The sequence below is a fragment of the Prionailurus bengalensis genome, chromosome A2 (assembly GCF_016509475.1).
Source record: "Prionailurus bengalensis isolate Pbe53 chromosome A2, Fcat_Pben_1.1_paternal_pri, whole genome shotgun sequence".
NCBI classification, from domain to species: domain Eukaryota; kingdom Metazoa; phylum Chordata; class Mammalia; order Carnivora; family Felidae; genus Prionailurus; species Prionailurus bengalensis.
Genome location: NC_057348.1, coordinates 52267391 through 52286193, shown reverse-complemented (window position 1 = coordinate 52286193; position 18803 = coordinate 52267391). Strand labels below are relative to the sequence as shown.

At 46.0% G+C, this 18803-nt stretch overlaps 1 protein-coding gene across 2 annotated transcripts in view; it reads right to left on the bottom strand.

Annotated features, from left to right (window-relative positions):
* The window catches only part of SLC6A11 (solute carrier family 6 member 11), a 132708-nt gene that overhangs the window by 31949 nt on the left and 81956 nt on the right, over nucleotides 1-18803 (bottom strand). For both annotated transcript variants that reach the window (XM_043588127.1, XM_043588126.1), the window contains one exon: nucleotides 450-553. In XM_043588127.1, the coding sequence (XP_043444062.1) occupies nucleotides 450-553 (104 nt within the window). The remainder of the gene's footprint in view (nucleotides 1-449; nucleotides 554-18803) is intronic.

Genomic DNA, 18803 nt, shown 5'->3' with positions numbered 1-18803 from the left:
ATTCCAGATGGGATAGGAGAGGACCCTAAAATCAAGTGAGAAGGGGCAAGAAGCAGGGTTCTGAACAGAAGGCAGAAGAACAAAGCCCTCACTGTCAGAAGACCTGAGTTAAAGTCCCAGTTTTGCCGCTTACTAGCGATGTGACCTTGGGCAAGTCACTTACCTGCCCTGGGATAAATCTTTGCCACACAGGGTGGGATGGGGGCCTGAATAAGACTCCTGGGGTGGATTCACATTCAGTCTGCAACACACTCTGATCACATTCGTTATTTTCCTAGCTCCTCAAGTGGCCCGCTCTTTGATCCTGGGGCAGGGAGAGGCCGAGAAACAGACTGCCTGTCTTGTCCTGGCCCTGCAAGGCGGGAAGACGAATGTGACCTAGCCTGACAGTGTGGAGCTCTTGGGGTCTGGTGGAGGTTTGGGGTTTGGCAGGGCCACAAAATGCTCACCTGTAGCAGTTGTTGTTATAATTGTTATAACTTCCCAGAGCAGTCAGGCAACCCAGGCAGATGGCATAGGAGAAAAAGATCTGTGTCCCAGCATCTACCCAGACCTGCAGGAAGGCACAAAGAGGTCAGCATAAAGAGAAGTCAGATGAGTGATGGCCCTGTTCTCTGAAATCCCCCACCCACACCTTACCATCCAAAAAGTCTAGACGGAGAAATAAACGAACTTCCTAAACTTCTCAGGAACGTGTTTTAGAAGTTCTGTTATTGGGGACTGCTTCATTAAATATACATGTCCTTAATTAATTCCAGAATCTTCCAGAGGTTATGGGTAACAGTTCGCTGAACAGCAAGAATTTGGATGTTTAGGTCCCTGCTCCAGCTTGTGTGACCTTGGAAAAGCTACTTAACCTCTCTGAGGCTTAGTCTCCTCATCCGCGAAGTGGGGAATGAACTTCCCTCTTAGGATTGTCAAGAGGATTGGTGTGATACGGAATGGAAGCTCCTGGGACCCAGCTCATAAGGCAAGTCATATTTAAGCCAAATTGAGTGACTTCTTATCTTTGTGATTAAGATTACCATGAGAAAACTGTCACAGGATTCTGCCCATGAGAAAATATTTGCATAGCTGATCTGAGCATAAGAGGTGGCAGGGAAAGGGTAGGAGAACGGGGAGGCCCACCTGTATCTTTCACCTTTCAAAACAGATGCATTTTAGGCTTCCTCTGTGGTACTTAATGGAAACTACTTTCTTAGTTTCCAGGCTCCTCTCTGACAAAAACTGCTGTTGACAGCATGAGACGCACACCAGGAGTTACAATGGCTTTTCTAACATGTTTCCCCAGGCTCTCTGTGAGCCCAGCTCCAAGGAAAATCCAGAGCTAAAAGCCAAATGCAGCCGATGATGCTGATAGGGTGCCATCTAGAGAACAAGGCTTTGCACTAAATACAAATACTAGCTACATTTACTGAGCACTTGTTATATGCTGGGCACCAGGGCTGAGCCCTTTGAGCATTAGGGCATTTGAATATTCACAGCATCCCTACATGGTAAGTGCTATTATTTATAGCTGAGGAAAGTGAGGAACAGAGAAGTTGAGCAATTTATTCAAGACCACACAGCTGGGAATGGCAGAGGCAAGTCTGTGGAGACCCACCTCTAGAGATACATACTTAACCAATCCCAGAATTTCAGAAGTCCTCTGGGATAATCTCCCACCCAAGACTCTTCTGAGTACTCCTGACTATTAGAATAGTCTCTGATTACTGCTAGTGACAGGAAACTCACTATATCCTGATGTGGCCCTTTCTTCTTTAGAGAGTTCTGACCATGAGAACATTTCTTAAAATGAGAGGAAGTCCCCCTTCCTGAAGGTTCCTAGTTCTGGAGCCATCCAGACCACACCTTCCTCTTCTATGCAGTAGTACTTTAGAGATTTGGAGAAAGCACCAGTGCCCCTTGGATCCTAGATCTCGTCCTTCTCCAGGAAAATCTCTTTTTTCTTCTCTCAGGGATTTGATTACAACAGTACAGGTCACTCTACCCTGGATTTGCTGGAGTGTGTTAATCATTCAGCAAATACTTATTAAAATTAAAGATCTTAATCTTAGGCTGCTTCTCAACCTAAGAAATGAATACATTTTTTCCCTCACTGGAGTGTCCTGGAGCTAAATGAGCATCTCAAGGACAGCCCTTTTCATGAAGTGTGTGTGTGTGTGTGTGTGTGTGTGTGTGTGTGTGTGTGTGTGTGGAGAGCAGGGGTGCCAGTATAACAGAATGGACTGAGATATGGGGAAGAGGAAATGGAAAGAGTGAATACAACAAGAGCTTTTTCAAGAAATTTTGCCTCCAAAGGGAGTTGGGAGATAGGTAGTGGAAGGGGAATTGAGGGAGAATTTTTTTTTTTAATGGTAGAAACTCAAGGATGCTTAAATGTTGATAGGGAGGGTCCAGTGCAGACACAAATGTTAAAGATTTAGGAGAGAAATGGATGCATTTTTAAGTCCTCCCGCTCTGCCTCAGTTCCCCTATTTGCTACGTCAGTGGATTTTCTTTACCCAAATCCAGGGTAGTGACCTTACTGAGTCATCAAATCCCCAAGAAGGAAAGAGAGGTATTTTGCCTGGAGGAGGGAGAGTTCTAGGGTCTAAGGGCAGGGGTGCTTTCTCTGAATCTCTAAGACCAGTAGTAAATCATACAGAGGGGTAAAACACAGAACAGCTGCTGCCCCAGGAAACCGAAGACCAGATCACAGGAGCTACCCAGTGGGACTCCTGGCACTCTATCAAGCACAGCTCCTCTGGTACCTCACTCTTGCCTGTAATGCCTCTGCAAATTAGATGTCCCTATACCCAGCCCCTTTCCTGTCCTCTGGCAGACTGTACAGAACTGCTTGAGAAAAACTGCCAGACTTGTGGGAAATCTAGTTTGTCCATCATGACTGAGCTCCATGGCCACTGGTTCCTCTCCACCCAGAACATGGTAAACAAGCTCTCTGTGACTTTGAAAACACCGGAGAGCTTTCTATCCACACACCCTGAAGATGTAACCCCCAAAGAATGACTTTCACTTATGGGGAATTTTCCTTGCAGTCTGTGCATTGAGCACGTCAGCACTAAAACAGACATCTGCTGGTTTTGCCCACCCAGCATCCATCTCCCCCTTTCAGGTAACAGCTCCCCAGTTTTCCTTTGGGAAACCACCTCTTCTCTACTGGGAGGTAGCTTCAGAGATGGTCACATGACCCAGGCCTGGCCAATCAAAGCATTTCTCTTGACCACAGTGATTGATTCAGAGATGAGCATATGATGCAAGCCAAGACAATTAAACTCAATCCTGGGACTTTTACTGAAGCTACTGCAAATGGGATACCTTCTTTTCTCCTAGAGATGCTAAGCTTGTAATTCCTGGGGGTCATCACTGAGCATGAGGGAACAGCCTGCCCGAGAATAAAACCAACACAGAGGAAAGCAGAGTTTAGAGCAAAGAAAGACTGATATTGATGATATGACTTGAGTACCTGGATCCAGTTATGCCTGAAATGGAGGCCTACCCTAGAACATTGCACTTTCAGAGGCCTATAAATTCCTCTCTTTTTAAAAATGTTTACTTATTTATTTTTGAGAGACAGAGAAAGAGAGAGAGCACACAAGCAGGGGAGGGGCAGAGAGAGAGAGAGAGGGAGACAGAATCTGAAGCAGGCTCCAGACTCTGAGCTGTCAGCACACAGCCTGACACAGGGCTCAAACCCACGAACTGTGAGATCATGACCTGAGCCGAAATCAGACGTTCAACCAACTGAGCCATCCATCTAGGTGCCCCAAATTCCTCTTTTCCTTAAGTCAACTTGAACTGGATTGCTGTCACTTCAAACTCAAAGAATTCTGACTAGTAGCAACATTAAGTGCTTAGAAAAGTCCAGGGGATATAAGCCCAAATCCTTCAATCAATCCTGAATTACTGGTAAACCAGCATTTACTGAGTGCCTTCTGTATGCAGAACCCTGTGCCAGAACCTGAAAGAAATACTGTACAGTTACATATAGCACTTCATCTTTGTCTGCAGATGAGAGAAGCTGAAACATTCAGAGCACAAGGTAGCCAGTACCTAGGAGTGGCTGATGGTGGTGAGGGTGGGGGAAGGATAATTAACGTGCTAGGGCAATCAGAGAAGGTGTGCTTAAAGGCACACCTTTAAAGACAAGAAAGATGGGGGAGGACATTTTGGGTCTGGAGGTTCATGTGACAGGGGGATGTTTTCTCAAATAACTTTTCCTTCTTGCTCCCCTATCTCCAAGGTAAAATGCCTGTCATTATTATTCTGGTCGTTACCATCAAATTCATGCCTCTATACAATTCCCCCCTCTTTGTGACACTGTGTGTTGCTTCCCAACTATGAGGAATATTGAAATTGAAATTAGCCAGTAGTCTCAGTTTATTTTTCTTCCCTTTCCTCTAGCAACTAAATAGAAGAAATATTCATTGGTTTCCAGTTGATAGGTAAAAGCAACATGTGAACTTATCCTATCTTCCATATACATACTCCACCGTTTCCCAACTTTAAATTTTGTTCCGTAACAGCATGATCACAATGTATAGCCATTACATATTGTCTCTGTGACAGCCACGATTCAGTGTGAGCTCTACAGGTGACTATTAATTTAATGCTTACTCCAGCCCTTATGATAATACCTCTCCTGTCAGTTTGGTTGCCGGTAGCCTGTTCTCTAGTAAGTCCCTCAGGCAAGGCTCATGAGAAGTAAGATTTCCTGGCTTCTTGTATGTTCGTAATAGTTGGCTGATGGCTTTCATACTTGAACGTCAGTATGGCTGCATATAATATCCTTGGTTCTCTTTTTCTTTTCCAGAGAATCTTAAATACATTGCATAGTTTTCCCCTGGCACAGAGTGAAATGTAGAAAAGCCTGAATCCATTCTTCTCACTTACTTTTTGTTTGAATGACCGACATTCAGGTGTTTTGTTTTTTTTTTTTCTCTCTCTTTAATGTTCAGTCATTTTTATTAGAATAGGTCTTAACGTTGACTAGTCTGGGTTGATTTTCCTAGGCTTCTGGTGTACTTTTTCAAGATAAAGTTCAAGTCTTCTCTTTTATTTCAGGAAAAAAGAATCCCTGAATTATTGTTTTTAGTATTTATTTTTCTTCCACTGCTTTGGGTTTCTTCTTGGCATACTCATGTATACGTTGGATCTTTTTTTTATATCACTTTTTCTTTTATTCTTTAAATTATCTCTTCATTTCTGACTTTATTTTTTTTTTTTACTTTCCTCTTTTCCATCCCCTATTTACCTTATGATATTACCCATGGTGTCTATTCACCTCTTTAGTCCTTCTATTTAGTTATTCCTCCCAAAATGTTTTGCCTTTCTTAAGCAGGACTTCCTGTCAGCCTTATTTTCAAATGTTCTTTTTGTCTCACAATTTCACCTATGCTGTTGTTTTATCACACCTGTTGGTTCTCCATTTCTTTCAGCTTGTTTTGAAATATTAAGTTTTAGCATTCGGCTGTATTGTGGGCTTGTCTGTGGAATGCATACATTATCTATAGGAATACTATTATGTTCACAATTCTTTTTCTTATAATAGCTTTGTATGGGATTTGACATGATTCTTTTCTGTTGTTCATGTGTAGGGCAGACACATTTTCTTGTCCTCTTAGGAGGAGATTTTCTTGTGTAGAGGAATGGGGGGATAGATGATCCAGGGTAGATTTTCTAGCCTCATAGTTACCTCTTCTGTTATTATCAAACAGTCTTGAAAACTATGACTGTGCAGACAGTACATTCTGAAATTACTGTTCTCTGTTCCCTTCCCCTACTCTTATCCCAAATTTCTCTTTTTGTTTCCTCTAGTGTCACTGATCTGCTCAATTTGGATTCTGCTTCTAGTGGTTTCTCCCCTGGGTGGTGTTCTCTCTGGCTATGGAGCCTCAGCTGCTTGGTCCTTAGAGTTCCCAGGGCCCAGACCTCATGCTCGAGCTTCCCAAAGCCTTCCCACATTCACCTATAGCTTGGGGCCCACATATATTCCTCTAGTTTTGGCTGACCTTATTCTCTATTTTTTATTTATTTTTTAGTTTAAATCCAAGTTAGTTGACATATAGGGTAATAATGATTTCAGGAACAGAATTTAGTGATTCATCACTTACATACAATACCCAGTGCTCATTCCAACAAGTGTCCTCCTTAATATCCCTTGCCCATTTAGCTCATTCCCCCACCCAACATCCCACCAGAAACCCTCAGTTTGTTCTCTGTTTTTGTCTCTTATGGTTTATATCCCTCTCTGTTTTTATATTAGTTTTGCTTCCCTTCCCTCATGTTCATCTGTTTTGTATCTTAAATTCCACATATGAGTGAAGTCATATGATATTTGCCTTTTTCTGACTTACCTCTCTTAGCATAATACACTCCAGTTCCATCCACGTTGTTGCAAATGGCAAGATTTCATTCTCTTTGAATGCTGAGTAATATTCCATTGAATATATATACCACATTTTCTTTATCCATTCATCACTTGATGGACATTTGGGCTCTTTCCATACTTTGGCTACTGTCAATAGTATTGCCATAAACATCGGGGTGCATGTGTGCCTTTGAATCAGCACGCTGTATCCTTTGGATAATACCAAGTAGTGCGATTGCTGAGTCATAGGGTAGTTCTATTTTTAAATTTTTTGAAGAACCTCCATGCTGTTTTCCAGAGTGGCTACACCAGTTTGCATTCCCACCAACAGTGCAAAAGGGTTCCCCTTTCCCCGCATCCTTGCCAATATCTGTTGTTGCCTGAGTTGTTGGTTCTAGCCATTCTGACAGGTGTGAGGTAGTATCTCGTTGTGGCTTTGATTTGCATTTTCCTGATGATGAGTAATGTTGAGCATTTTTTCATGTGTCTGTTAGCCATCTGGATGTCTTTGGAAAAGTTGTCTATTCATGTCTTTTGCCCATTTCTTCACTGGATTATTTGTTTTTTGGAGTGTTGAGTTTGATAAGTTTTTATAGGTCTTGGATATTAACCCTTTATCTGATATATCATTTGCAAATATCTTCTCCAATTCCATTGGTTGCCTTTTAGATTTGCTGATTGTTTTCTTTGCTGTGCAGAAGCTTTTTATGTTGATGAGGTCCCAATAGTTCATTTTTGCTTTTGTTTCCCTTGCCTCCAGAGACAACTAAGAAGTTGCTGCACTCAAGGTCAACGAGGTTGTTGCCTGTTTTCTCTTCTAGGATTTTGATCAGTGGAACAAAATAGAGAACCCAGAAGTGGAACCACAAATGTATGGCCAACTAATTGTTGACAATGCAGGAAAGAATATCCAATGGAATAAAGACAGTCCCTCAGCAAGTGGTGCTGGGAAAACTGGACAGCGACATGCAGAAGGATGAACCTGGACCACTTTCTTACACCACACAGAAAAATAAACTCAAAATGGATGAAAAACCTAAATGTAAGACAGGAAGCCATCAAAGTCCCAGAGGAAAAAATTGGCTGACCTTCTAAGATAGACTTTCCAAGCTTCCCCTCCTAGAGTCCTCTCCTTCCAGGGGTGAACATGTTTTAGAGAGTTCTGGTTTTCCTGGCTCTCAGGCTTCTGAATTCCTTTGGCCTTTGCCTTTATCTTCATATTCATCTTCTCTCACAAAGTTGACATCATGCAAATGTTACTGCTATCAGCATTTCGCTCCACTTGGTCACATTTTGTGGTTCTTGGAGTCATTAGCTCTAATTCATGGAGTAATTATTGTGAAGATGTTGTCTGTAGGTTTTTTTGTTTTACTATCCTGGGTTTTCTCTTTGGGTGGAGAGAGTCTGGAAAATTTTAAGGTTTTTTTTTTTTTTTTTTTTCTGCTGCCATCTTGTCTCCTTGGTTCCCAAGAAATGATCAGGGGGGAGATGAAACAAGATTGGCCTCAACTGGAGATGACAGAATACCTAGGGTTGAGCAATTTAGTAGACAGAGGATAACAGAAGATGAGCTAGTTTTTTAAAGGGAGGGTGGAGGGCGCCTGGGTGGCGCAGTCGGTTAAGCGTCCGTCTTCAGCCAGGTCACAATCTCGCGGTCCGTGAGTTCGAGCACAGTCGGTTAAGCGTCCGACTTCAGCCAGGTCACGATCTCACGGTTCGTGAGTTCGAGCCCCGCATCGGGCTCTGGGCTGATGGCTCAGAGCCTGGAGCCTGTTTCCGATTCTGTGTCTCCCTCTCTCTCTGCCCCTCCCCCGTTCATGCTCTGTCTCTCTCTGTCCCAAAAATAAATAAACGTTGGAAAAAAAAATTTTAAAGGGAGGGTGGAAGTATAAAGTGGGGAAATGGGGAAGTATGGTTTTGGACAAGGCAAGTTTGAGACATCCAACTGAGATGTGCAGGAGGCAGGGGGATAGTCAAGGGCTAAATATCACAGCCTGGGCTGGAGACACACATTTAGGAGTCATCACAATTTTAGCAGTAACTTTACATCTCCTTGACTCCAGATCCAAACCTTTCTCCACTGGCTTTTTCCATTTTCCACATTTGTAAAACTCAGGTTGATAAAACTCTGCTTAGACACATGCTCATTGGGCATTCAAGAACCAAGAATCTTCAGGGTTAGACTTCATGAAAGTATCTCATGAAGAAGCATGATATATCTTCACATGAAGCCTCCTTAACAGACTTGCCTAAGTGAGGTGTGTCTATGTTCTTAAACATCTGCCTGTCGTTGCAAAAATGCAATAAGGCCCCAGTTGTCAGCCTTCCTCCACATCAGGGAAGGAAATAGTTAACTTATGAGGGAGCTGCTATATTTGTTAAGATAATTACTGCTGGGCTACGCAAGAATAAACAATAAACTCCCAAATCTCAATGGCTTAGGACAACATAAGTTTATCGTTTTTCGTTTGTTTTCCCACAAAAAGCCAAACACAGATTATGAAGGGGCTCTCTTCAACCCAGTGACTTAGCAATACAAGCCCTTCTATCTTATCTTGATACTTCTACATCAACGCACCCTCTGAGGCAAAGGAGCATAGAATTGGAGGTCTGCTTGGGAAGTTTTAAGAGTTAGACCCAGGGGTTGATTAAATCAATTCTGCCCACATATCACTAACCAGAACCAGGTTGCATGGCCCCAACCTAAAAGCAAGGGAGTCTGGGAAATGTACTCTTCCTACTTATGCAGGAAGAAAAAAGGAAGTGAGAACTGGTTGGTAAACACACAGTATTATCTCTGCTATAGGCATTATCCCAAGTCTATTTCCCCTACTTCTTACTTCAACTAGGAATTCCACAAACACCCAGAGATCAAACAAGATTATGGTGGCTCCTGGAATGACTCTATAAAAGATAAAAAGAGAAAGAGAGGCTAATAAAACAGACTAATAACATTTATGAACCCTTCCACCAATCTTAAGGTGATGCCTTAAGAAGTGGGAAACTTCAGGGGCGCCTGGGTGGCTCAGTTGGTTAAGTGTCTGAATTCAGCTCAGGTCATGAACTCGCGGTTTGTGAGTTCAAGCCCCGCGTTGGGCTCTGTGCTGACAGCTCAGAGCCTGGAGCCTGCTTCAAATTCTGTGTCTCCCTCTCTCCCTGTTCCTCCCCTGCTTGGGCTCCATCTTTCTCTGTCTCTCGAAAATAAATAAATACATTTTTTAAAAAAAGTGGGAAACATGAGTTAACTGTTGAAAACCTGCCTTGTACTAGAGGTTTTCACAGACACAATGTCATCATTTACATAACCATCCCACTAAGGCAAGTACTCCTATCTCCATTTTTATAGAAGAGGAAATGAGTCCATACAAAGTCAAACAGCTAATCAAGGAGAGAGTCAGGTTTGAACCCAAAGTACTCTGGCTCCATGTTTCAGAGAAAAGCTCGGGCCTCCTGGTGTGCTGAGTAGGCCTGGAGTCTCCACTAGGATATAAACAGCTCTGTGGCTGTCCAGTCAAATAGGACAAAGGCAACCCCACCTTAATGAAAGGAAGACCAGGCAACTGAACCCCATTGACCAGCATCTCCCAGGATGCTACAAAGGGGGAAGCTCAGTGGAGAAAGGGCTTCCTATTTCTCAACACAATTTGAAGGGAAAATAGTCTCCACAAAACAAACCCTAAGGAAGCTGGGTAAGTAGCTGAGGAACGGATCACTTCCCATGTTCTACAGCAATGAATGGGGGGCGTTCTGGCAGCATGAACGTAGGCGGTCCACATTCAGAGGTTTGGAGAACAGATTTGCATGGGAACAGGGGAGCAGAGCCCCTTTTAGAAGAGAGGTGGTTCCGCCCTCTAGCTCTGGGGTAACCTCACATCTTTCGGGACAGTTGGTTCCAGTGAGCGCTGGTGCACAGTAGGTACAGAAAGCAAAGGATCAGAGTGTAACCCCACTTCCCAATGAGACCCACAGGGCCCAGCACAGGGCTGCACAGAGTAGTAGGTCCTTGATGATATTAGCCAGGAGGAACAAAGAATGGTGGATGGACAAGGACAAATTCTTCCCTACCCACACTCAGAAGCTATGTTTTTCATGACAGACGCTCAGTATTTGCTGCCCCAGTCCACATGAAGAACACTTTACAGTTTGCAAAGCACCTGCTTATGTTCTGTGACCCACAGGCCGCCCTGAGGTGGACATGATTATCCCCAGGTTAGAGACAGCTGTGGGGAGGGGCAGACACATGCTTTCCCTCTCCCCACATTTCTACCTTGACCATATATGTAGAATGTCTTATCCCTTAGAAGTTTGGGAACGAAAGCTTAGTGTCTTTTTCTCACCTCTTGGAGTGAGACTTCTACTCAGCAGGGATCAAGGAGAGGGTTATTGTGCCTAGGTGGTTAGCACCTCCCTCTTTTTCTCTCACAAGCAAAAGGTTCAATAAGACAATGTGTGTGAAAGAGATATTCGACACAGTGGCTAGCTCTTGGAGGGCACTGAGGAAGTGCTCAGAAACCCAGCCATGAGCTCTAAGAGTAGGTGTTTAATCAATATCAATCCCTCCTCAGATACGCCAGTATTGAAAAATCTAGAAAAAAAACAAACCAAAAACCTCTTCCCTTCTTTTCCCTACAGTAAACATGCACTGGGAGTCTACCATGTGCCAGGCACAGTACCAGCATCTCCCGCCCTCAGGGAGCTTCCATTCTAGCAGGAGAGACAGACCACACACCAAAGCACAGAAGAGGCGATACAACACCTGGTGGACAGGAGCAAGCAGGGACTATATGGGAGACGAGGTTTCGAGGCAATGAAGGTGCCGCTGCTGTCTCTGGAGGCTGAGAGGGAACTGGAGCCAAAGGTCTCATTTTCTGTGGTGTCTGGCACAGCATGGGGGACAGGAAGACACTTCCCTAGAAACGTGCTTTCAGGTCCACAAACAGAGCTGACCATCAGAGCAGAAGGGCAGTTCCTCTGCGCATCACCAAAGCAGAGGCCAGTGGGCGGGCCCGGTATGCCCCTATCTGTGTCCTGGAGTGGGTGGGATTTATGGCACTGACCCTTCCAGGTCCCTGACAAATGCAGCATTAGCCCATCCTGCCCTCAGTGAAAGGAGGGGAGTGAGGACAGTGATGCCAATGATCATGACACCAGCTCACCTCTGTTAGTGCCTATGACACGGCAGGGGCTGTGTTCCAAGTGTCAGACTCACTGTTGAAGTCAGTGCTATTATTATCCCCCTTTTATAGATGAAAAACTAGTGCCAACAGGAGTGAAGTCACTTGTCTCTTTAGCTTTGGACAGACAGACACCCTGGCCACTGTGTGAGGAGTCAGCCTTAGGGACAAATGAGCCTCTGGAACTGCCCTTTGGCATGTGGCCTGCCCTCTGGGAGACCATGCTAAGGGGGACTAAATTAAATCACGTGGCTTCTGTCAGGTGCCTGATTCCAAGCCTTGCTATGGCTTAATGGAAGGATGTGAGCTTTGGGGTCAGGCAGGGGCCCAGCTTGTCCACTTACCTGCTGTGTAACCCTAGGCAAGTTACTTCACCTCTCTGAACTTGGACTTCTTTGTCCGTGAAAGATATGGCGAGTATAAGGTACACAGTGGGATACCTGGTAAGATTTCCTTAATGTGCTTTCTTTTGGGGGCTAACACTTCTCAACTGTACCATGAAAACAAGCTCTTGCTTCTTTTCCCCCATCACGGCCTCTTCAGACCAGGTGAACAAATCAGATGTCTGAGTAGCACCAAACACTGCAGCTGCCCATCACTAACGCAGACCCACTTACTTCTAGAGCCTGGAACATGGGTACGCCAGTGAGGGGTGGAAGGAGCCAGCGTCTCACCACTCCCAGGCTCCTTGCCGTCCGAATGCCTGGCCAAGAAGATGCGTGAAAACTGCCAGACCCAACAGCACATGCAGCATTTGGCTTTTGGGTCCAAGTAGCCAGAACAGGGCTTGGTGGCCCTTCTGGGGCTCACAACCTACAGGCTTTTGTCTCTTTAACATTTTCTTTTATACAGACCACCACACAAAGACACACAAACACACATACACAACACAACTTTTGTTAGCGGAGCCTTCGACTGAGGCTAAAACATAACTTATATGGCCCGGCAGAAAATGGCTGAGTTAAGCTCTTTCTTTTCTCCTTTTATATTGGTAAAGATTCTCAAAAGATTAAAAGTAGGTTAGGAGAATAATACAACAGCTGTGTTTCCAGTGTGTACCTGACAACGGCTTTTGTAGAAGTGAATAATTACATGAAAATCACTTCCTTCCCACCTCTTTCTCAACCCCCTCTGGGTTGCTAGGCGCCCTCTCTCCTTCTTTCTGCTAATGCCACATACAGAAGCTGATGAATACAGTATGGCCATTATGAGGGAAGGGAGTTGGGAGAGAGAAGGATTCAAATGCTCCCTCCCTGATGGATTCAATGGTGGGGAGAGGGCTTTGGGGGAGTCCACTCTGGATATATTTAAATGCTAATGCACTGGGCAGGCGGGCAGGGCCAGTGGGAACAGTGGTGGGAAGGGGCAGAAGCTCTTGGCCTGGAAGCCCCACTGGAAATATGTTCTACAGCCTCTGGCTCTGGAGCCAAGCACTTCCCTGGGCAGCCGGCCCTGGGGGCTGGACTGGGGCCCTGCCAAAGGCCCTGCCAGTAAAGTGTCATTGGGCTGAAGGGTTGCACTGCGGGCGGTGAGGAGCTGTTCAGTTCTGCGGGGGGGGGGGGGGGGGGGGGGGGGGGGGGGGGCGTGTAGGCTAACCCTGGTGGCCCTTTTGTGTGGAGCAGGGAGCGGGGTCACTGTGGCTGGGTCTTTGCCCGGAGGCTGGACAGCCATGTCCCAGTCACAGAGAGCTGAGGGAGTGTATGGGTGTTGTTGGCACTGAGCTGATGGCAATGACCTCGTGCCTTCTGTGGTGGAATCCTGAGGCCTGTGCATGCCTACCCCTTAATCCATCACATGAGACAATGGAGTCCCATCTTACCAAATGGCTAAACAGAGGAGGTTCTGAGAGTAGGAAGCGTGAGCAAGGCCCACAGATAGCATGTTCCCTGCCCTGAGCTTTTCCCAGGACTGCCCATGCACCCTCAAGGGGTTGCACTTTAGGCCCAAAGTGTTCCTCTGGGGGGACACAACTGGCACTCTGGACAGGACAATTCACTGTGCAAGATGTCCTCTTCACTGCAGGGGTGTAACATCACTGGCTTCTACTCTCTAAATACTAGAAGTAGCCGCAGTCAGCACAGAAACCAGAACTAGGCTTCCATGTGTTTCTAAGTGATCCTTGGACAGTGGTCCTATCTAGCCCTGGTTGAGAACCACTGAGGCACGAGGAATCTGAGCTGGCATCAGTGGTGGGGCTGCAGAGCCCACATCCCATCTCTGGGAGCACAGGGCCAGGGACTTCTTGGCCAAATGAGACCTGAGCTCCCAACCAAGCCCCAAACTGGCACATTCTCCCATGTCAGCTGAGCAAGCAGCCAAGATGAAGCCTCATCAGCTTCTGCCATAACCACTTCTCTCCTCTCATAATCACTGAGCTGGTTCAAGGCAGAGAGCCAAGGAAAGAGAGGGCACGCCAGGATGCTCCATGCCCTGGGAGAGCCAAGTGGCCACATGCAGTCCTGTCTACAGAAAGGACTCCCTTGAGAGGAAAATGAAAAAGAAAGCAGCCACAGTTGGTGAAGGCAGCCACCTCTGCATTTGCCCAGAGACAAAAGAGTAAATACATTTAATCCCATCATCATATTCATTGCTTATGGTCTGTCTCTTCCACCTAGAACAGAGACTCAATGAGCAGGGACTTTCATTTGTTTGTTCACTGATGCATCTCTGGCACTTTGCACACTGCCTGGCACATGGTAAATACTCAATAACATGTGCTGAAAGCCCACAGCTGCTTGGAGTCTCCAGGACATAGGAAGGGAACATTCAAGGCTCATGCAGAGTCCTAGCTACCAGGCTAAGTGGAGAATGTGCTGGACTGACAAGGTTAGGACCCCTGTTTCCAATTCCAGGTTGCCCTGATAGTTCCTAGGTGTTCTCCCTCAAATTCTTTCTCCTGGCCTCAGTTTTCTAATCTGTAAAATGAGGAAACTGGGTTGTAATGGCAATGACAAGTATGTGGTAAGCACATCCCCCTCCAATTCCTACCCATGGCAGACACTGCTAATCAATTTCACTCCATTTCTTTCCATCCATGGCAGACATTGTTAATCAATCCCACTCCAATTCCTGCCCATGGCAGACATTGCTAATCAATTTCACTCCGTTTCTTCCCATCCATGGCAGACACTGTTAATCAGTCCCCCTCCAATTCCTGCCCATGGAAGACATTGCTAATGAATTTAACCCCCATTTCTTCCCATCCATGGCAGACATTGCTAATCAATCCCATTCATATTCCTGCCCATGGTAAACACTGTTAATCAACCCTCCCCCTTCCCTACCTTTCCTCTCACAGCAGATATTGTTAATCATTCACAACACTCTCTTGCCCTCCCCTCTGCCCAGCTATGGTAGAACTCCTCCATCAGTCAGAGTTGGTAAGTGAGCTGAAACCTGTGAAAGATGGTCTTCTAGCCCTGGACACCAGGCTTATATAGCAAGGATATGTTCTGGGGTCAGTGGAGACTCACTTTCCTTGAGGTGTTTTGACCTTCTAGTCTTGAAAGCCCAGGAAGACACTGTGACACCACAGAGTTTAAGCTCCTGCCCCTTCCCAGGAGCAAACTTCAATTCAAACGCAAGGAGCAGAGAGTCTTTATAAAGGGAAGAGGAGGAGGATGCCACACTCATGGAAATATACATTTTCAATAGGTTTGCAGCACTTGTCCTGGCCTGGAAGGCTGAAAGGAAGAGGAGGGATATTCTAGGGGTGCAAGTGGTATCAGCAAAGAAAGGCCTAGAGGCAGGGGAAAGAAAGATCTATGTGAAGTTGCCCAGCAGAAATGCTTCCAAGCTAAGCAAAGGATGTCGAGCGGGGATAGAATGTGCCTTCCTGAACTGCATGGATTTACAGAGCTGGCATTTCATTCATGACTATATGTTTGGCTGGAAGTTGCTCTTACTTTGAGTTGGAAAACGCCTGTGGTAGTCATAGGGACGAGGCAGGAAGATGCTACTCACTTCCATAGGAAACAGAATTCTGAGAGTGAAAGGGAAAGGAACTCAAATTCCTGCCTGGAAGAGCCTCCTTGAGGGGTTCCATGGTGGTGAGGGTATGGGGACAGTCACAGCAGCAAAAGAGCTTTGTCCCCAGCTGAGAGCTCCAGCCCCAGGATGAGCTCCCTCTTGCTAAGTAGTTGGGGGTGCAGTGAGGAAATTCTTGCACTGCATTGGAAGTTAGGGCAGAAATCTCAGAGGTTTTCTGCTGTTAACAAACTTAACGATCAGGGGGTCAATTCCCCCCCAACAACACTTTCTGAGCATCACCTATCTGCCAGGTGTAGAGAATACACAAATAATAAGACCCCTAGTCCCTGCTCAGAAGCTTGTAATCTAGCAAGTGAATGAGGGGAAAGGAAGTCAAACAAGACCTTCCCCGGTCCACAGTATCAGACAGATCTTGAGTGCCTGCTCTGCTAGGTGACATGGAGGGGGCACTTCTTTGAACCTCAGTTTCTTCAGGGGTACTGTGGGGATAACAACAGCTCCAAGGTGCTGGCATTGTTCTGGACACAAGACAACACATGTAGAGCACACACTGGCCCCTGGCTCACGTTAAAAGCTGCATCCAGTGGGAGGGGCCGAGTGGCCAGAGGGGTCATTACTTCCGGCTTGAGGAAGAGTCTGAGGAGTCTGAAAAGCCAAGTAGATGTGTCCCAGGAGGAGAAGCAAAAGAGCAGTCAGCTATTCTAGACTGGTCCCAGAGCCCTGGCCTTGTCTCCACCCCAGGGTGAGTGTTCCCATGAGGGCCAGGAAGCTCATGCCTCCTCTCCCGGGTCCAGCAGACAAACCCCAGGGAGCTGAGCTCTTCAGGCTTCACTTCCTCTCCCTGGGACCTCACTTTTGGGCAGGGTCAGGAGTGAGAGCAGAGGGGAAACCCACCACCTCCATATGGGCCTTCAAGGAACTATGCACGCTGCTCGCCTGAGTACCACCTGAGAATGCAGACACCAGCTTGCTCCTGAAAAAGGTGTGTGTTCTATCATCTCAGCAGCAGAAACCCAGGCCCTCAAATCCTCATGCACCTCACTCTCTTTTCTGGAGGCCTAAAAAGGCTGTTACCTCAGTCCTTCCAAAAATGCTTTGAGCTAGGTACTATTATTTTTTTTAATGCTTATTTGAGAGAGACAGGGAGACAGAGTGTGAATGGGGGAGGGGCAGAGAGAGAGAGGGAGACACAGAATCTGAAGCAGGCTCCAGGCTCTGAGCTGTCAGCACAGAGCCCGATACAGGGCTCGAACTCACCAATCGTGAGATTGTGACCTGAGCTGAAGTCAGCCACTTAACCAACAGAGCCACCGAGGCGCCCTGGTACTATTATTATCTCTATTTATGGATAAGGAAGCTGAGGCCCAGAGAGGTCATGGACGTGGCCTTTGATCACCCAACCAGAAAGTGGAAGGTTCAAACCCTATGTGCCTGATTCCAAAGCCAGGACACTGCCACTGTGTCAACCAAGAAGAGAGTACCCAGGGTGACCACCCTCATAGGCCCAAAGTCCAGATGGATCTGGATAACATGCAGTGGCCTGCCCACATCCACTCACATACTGTTTCCTTCCACCTCCCTGCATCCTTGTCAAACTGCATGGCCCCATGGCTACCTGACCCACACTGCCTCTCCCCTGCTCATCTGAATGGAGAGGTGACAGCTTTAAACACCAGCAGATCCTTGAGAATCATGGCACCCAGAGCATGCAGGGCAGATGACAGAAGCAGGTTCAAGTGATGGACTGAGTGAGCCACCACAGCAGTACCCGCAGACTCTGACACCAGCTGCCTGAGCACTGCAATGTCTTAGAGGGGCCAGAACCCAGGAGGGATGGCTAACCTCACAGACAGACTAATGGGAGACACTGACGGGTTACCACAACATGTCCTCCCAAATGATGCTCCACCGGTGTGGCCTCAGCTCTGGGCAAAGCGGTCATGACTGAGGGGCTGACCTCATTCCTCATGCCCTCCCTTAGCAAGTTCTGCGGGCATTGGCTTGAGGAACAAAACCAAGAATGATCATTTTAAAAATAAATCAAGGCATGAATGCTGAAGTGTTTAGCGGGTAAAGTGTGCTGATGTCTGCAACTTACTCTGAAATGTATCAAAAAATAAATTAAACGGATGGATGGATAGAAGGCTTGGAGAGGCCTGCGATGAAGCAGACACAGCAAAACATCGATGGCAGAATCTAGGTGGTGGGTATGTGGGTGTTCCCTGTGCAGGCAGAACCAACAAGATGACAAAAAGGATGCTCCCATGCCAGCAGTCGGAACTGGTGGGCTTAATGAGATGAATCATATACGCAAACTGGGGAGGGAAATGCTTCCCAGGGATGCATCAGTGAGAATACCTAGACTTTGTGACCAGTAACTCATGATCAAATCACTGAGGGGTAAACTTAGGTAATCCCTCTGCTGTCCAGGTGACAGTCAGAAGCCACACTCAGTGTCAGCTCCCAACCAGAAAACCTGGCAGTTTATTGTCCTTGACATCACCTCATTGATTAAAAACACTTCTGAATTCCTTAAATCATCCAACTGAAATTCATGGTTTTATCCGAGTTTTTAAAGCTCATTTTCAGCCACAATTGTCTTCTGGATGAGGTAGATCAGCCTTCCAGGGCTTACGGGAGAAGGAGGAACAATGGACCAGAACGTAGCAGTCCCCAGTTGCCCTTGAGACTGTATGGATTCATTTTATATTTGGTTCTTGGGCACTCAGAAAGAAGCCCATGCCCATAATTTATCTTCCCGCCTTTCTTAGAACCCTTTCTTTCTTTCCACTCTGTTTCTTCTCCACTTTGTCACCAATTCTGACGTATAAACAGTTATCACGGCACCCACTGTCCCAGGCATGATCAAAACACTGAAATGATGACCATATTCTACACAAGCACTTAGTGAGTACTTGCTATGTGCTGAGCCATGCACAAGCCTCCACCATGGGAGAGGTATAGTTGAATAAGATGTTGTCCAGGTTCTGGAAGGGTAGTCTTGGGCGATGCAAGTGTAGTTTGGATTATCTCCACAAGGAAGTTAACCACATACTCACTTAGAATGCTGTTCATCTGACCCTTTCCCCCAATCTTATGGCCTTGAGAAATCTTAATGCACTATCATCCATTATCTTGGAGGCATGTGGATGATTTATAACATAAAAATACTCACATGACTGCAGATATATCATCTCATATCTCTGAGTCTCATTTTCACAAAGGACATTTTAAAGAATAATTCCTGGGCTGACACCTTTTATTAATCA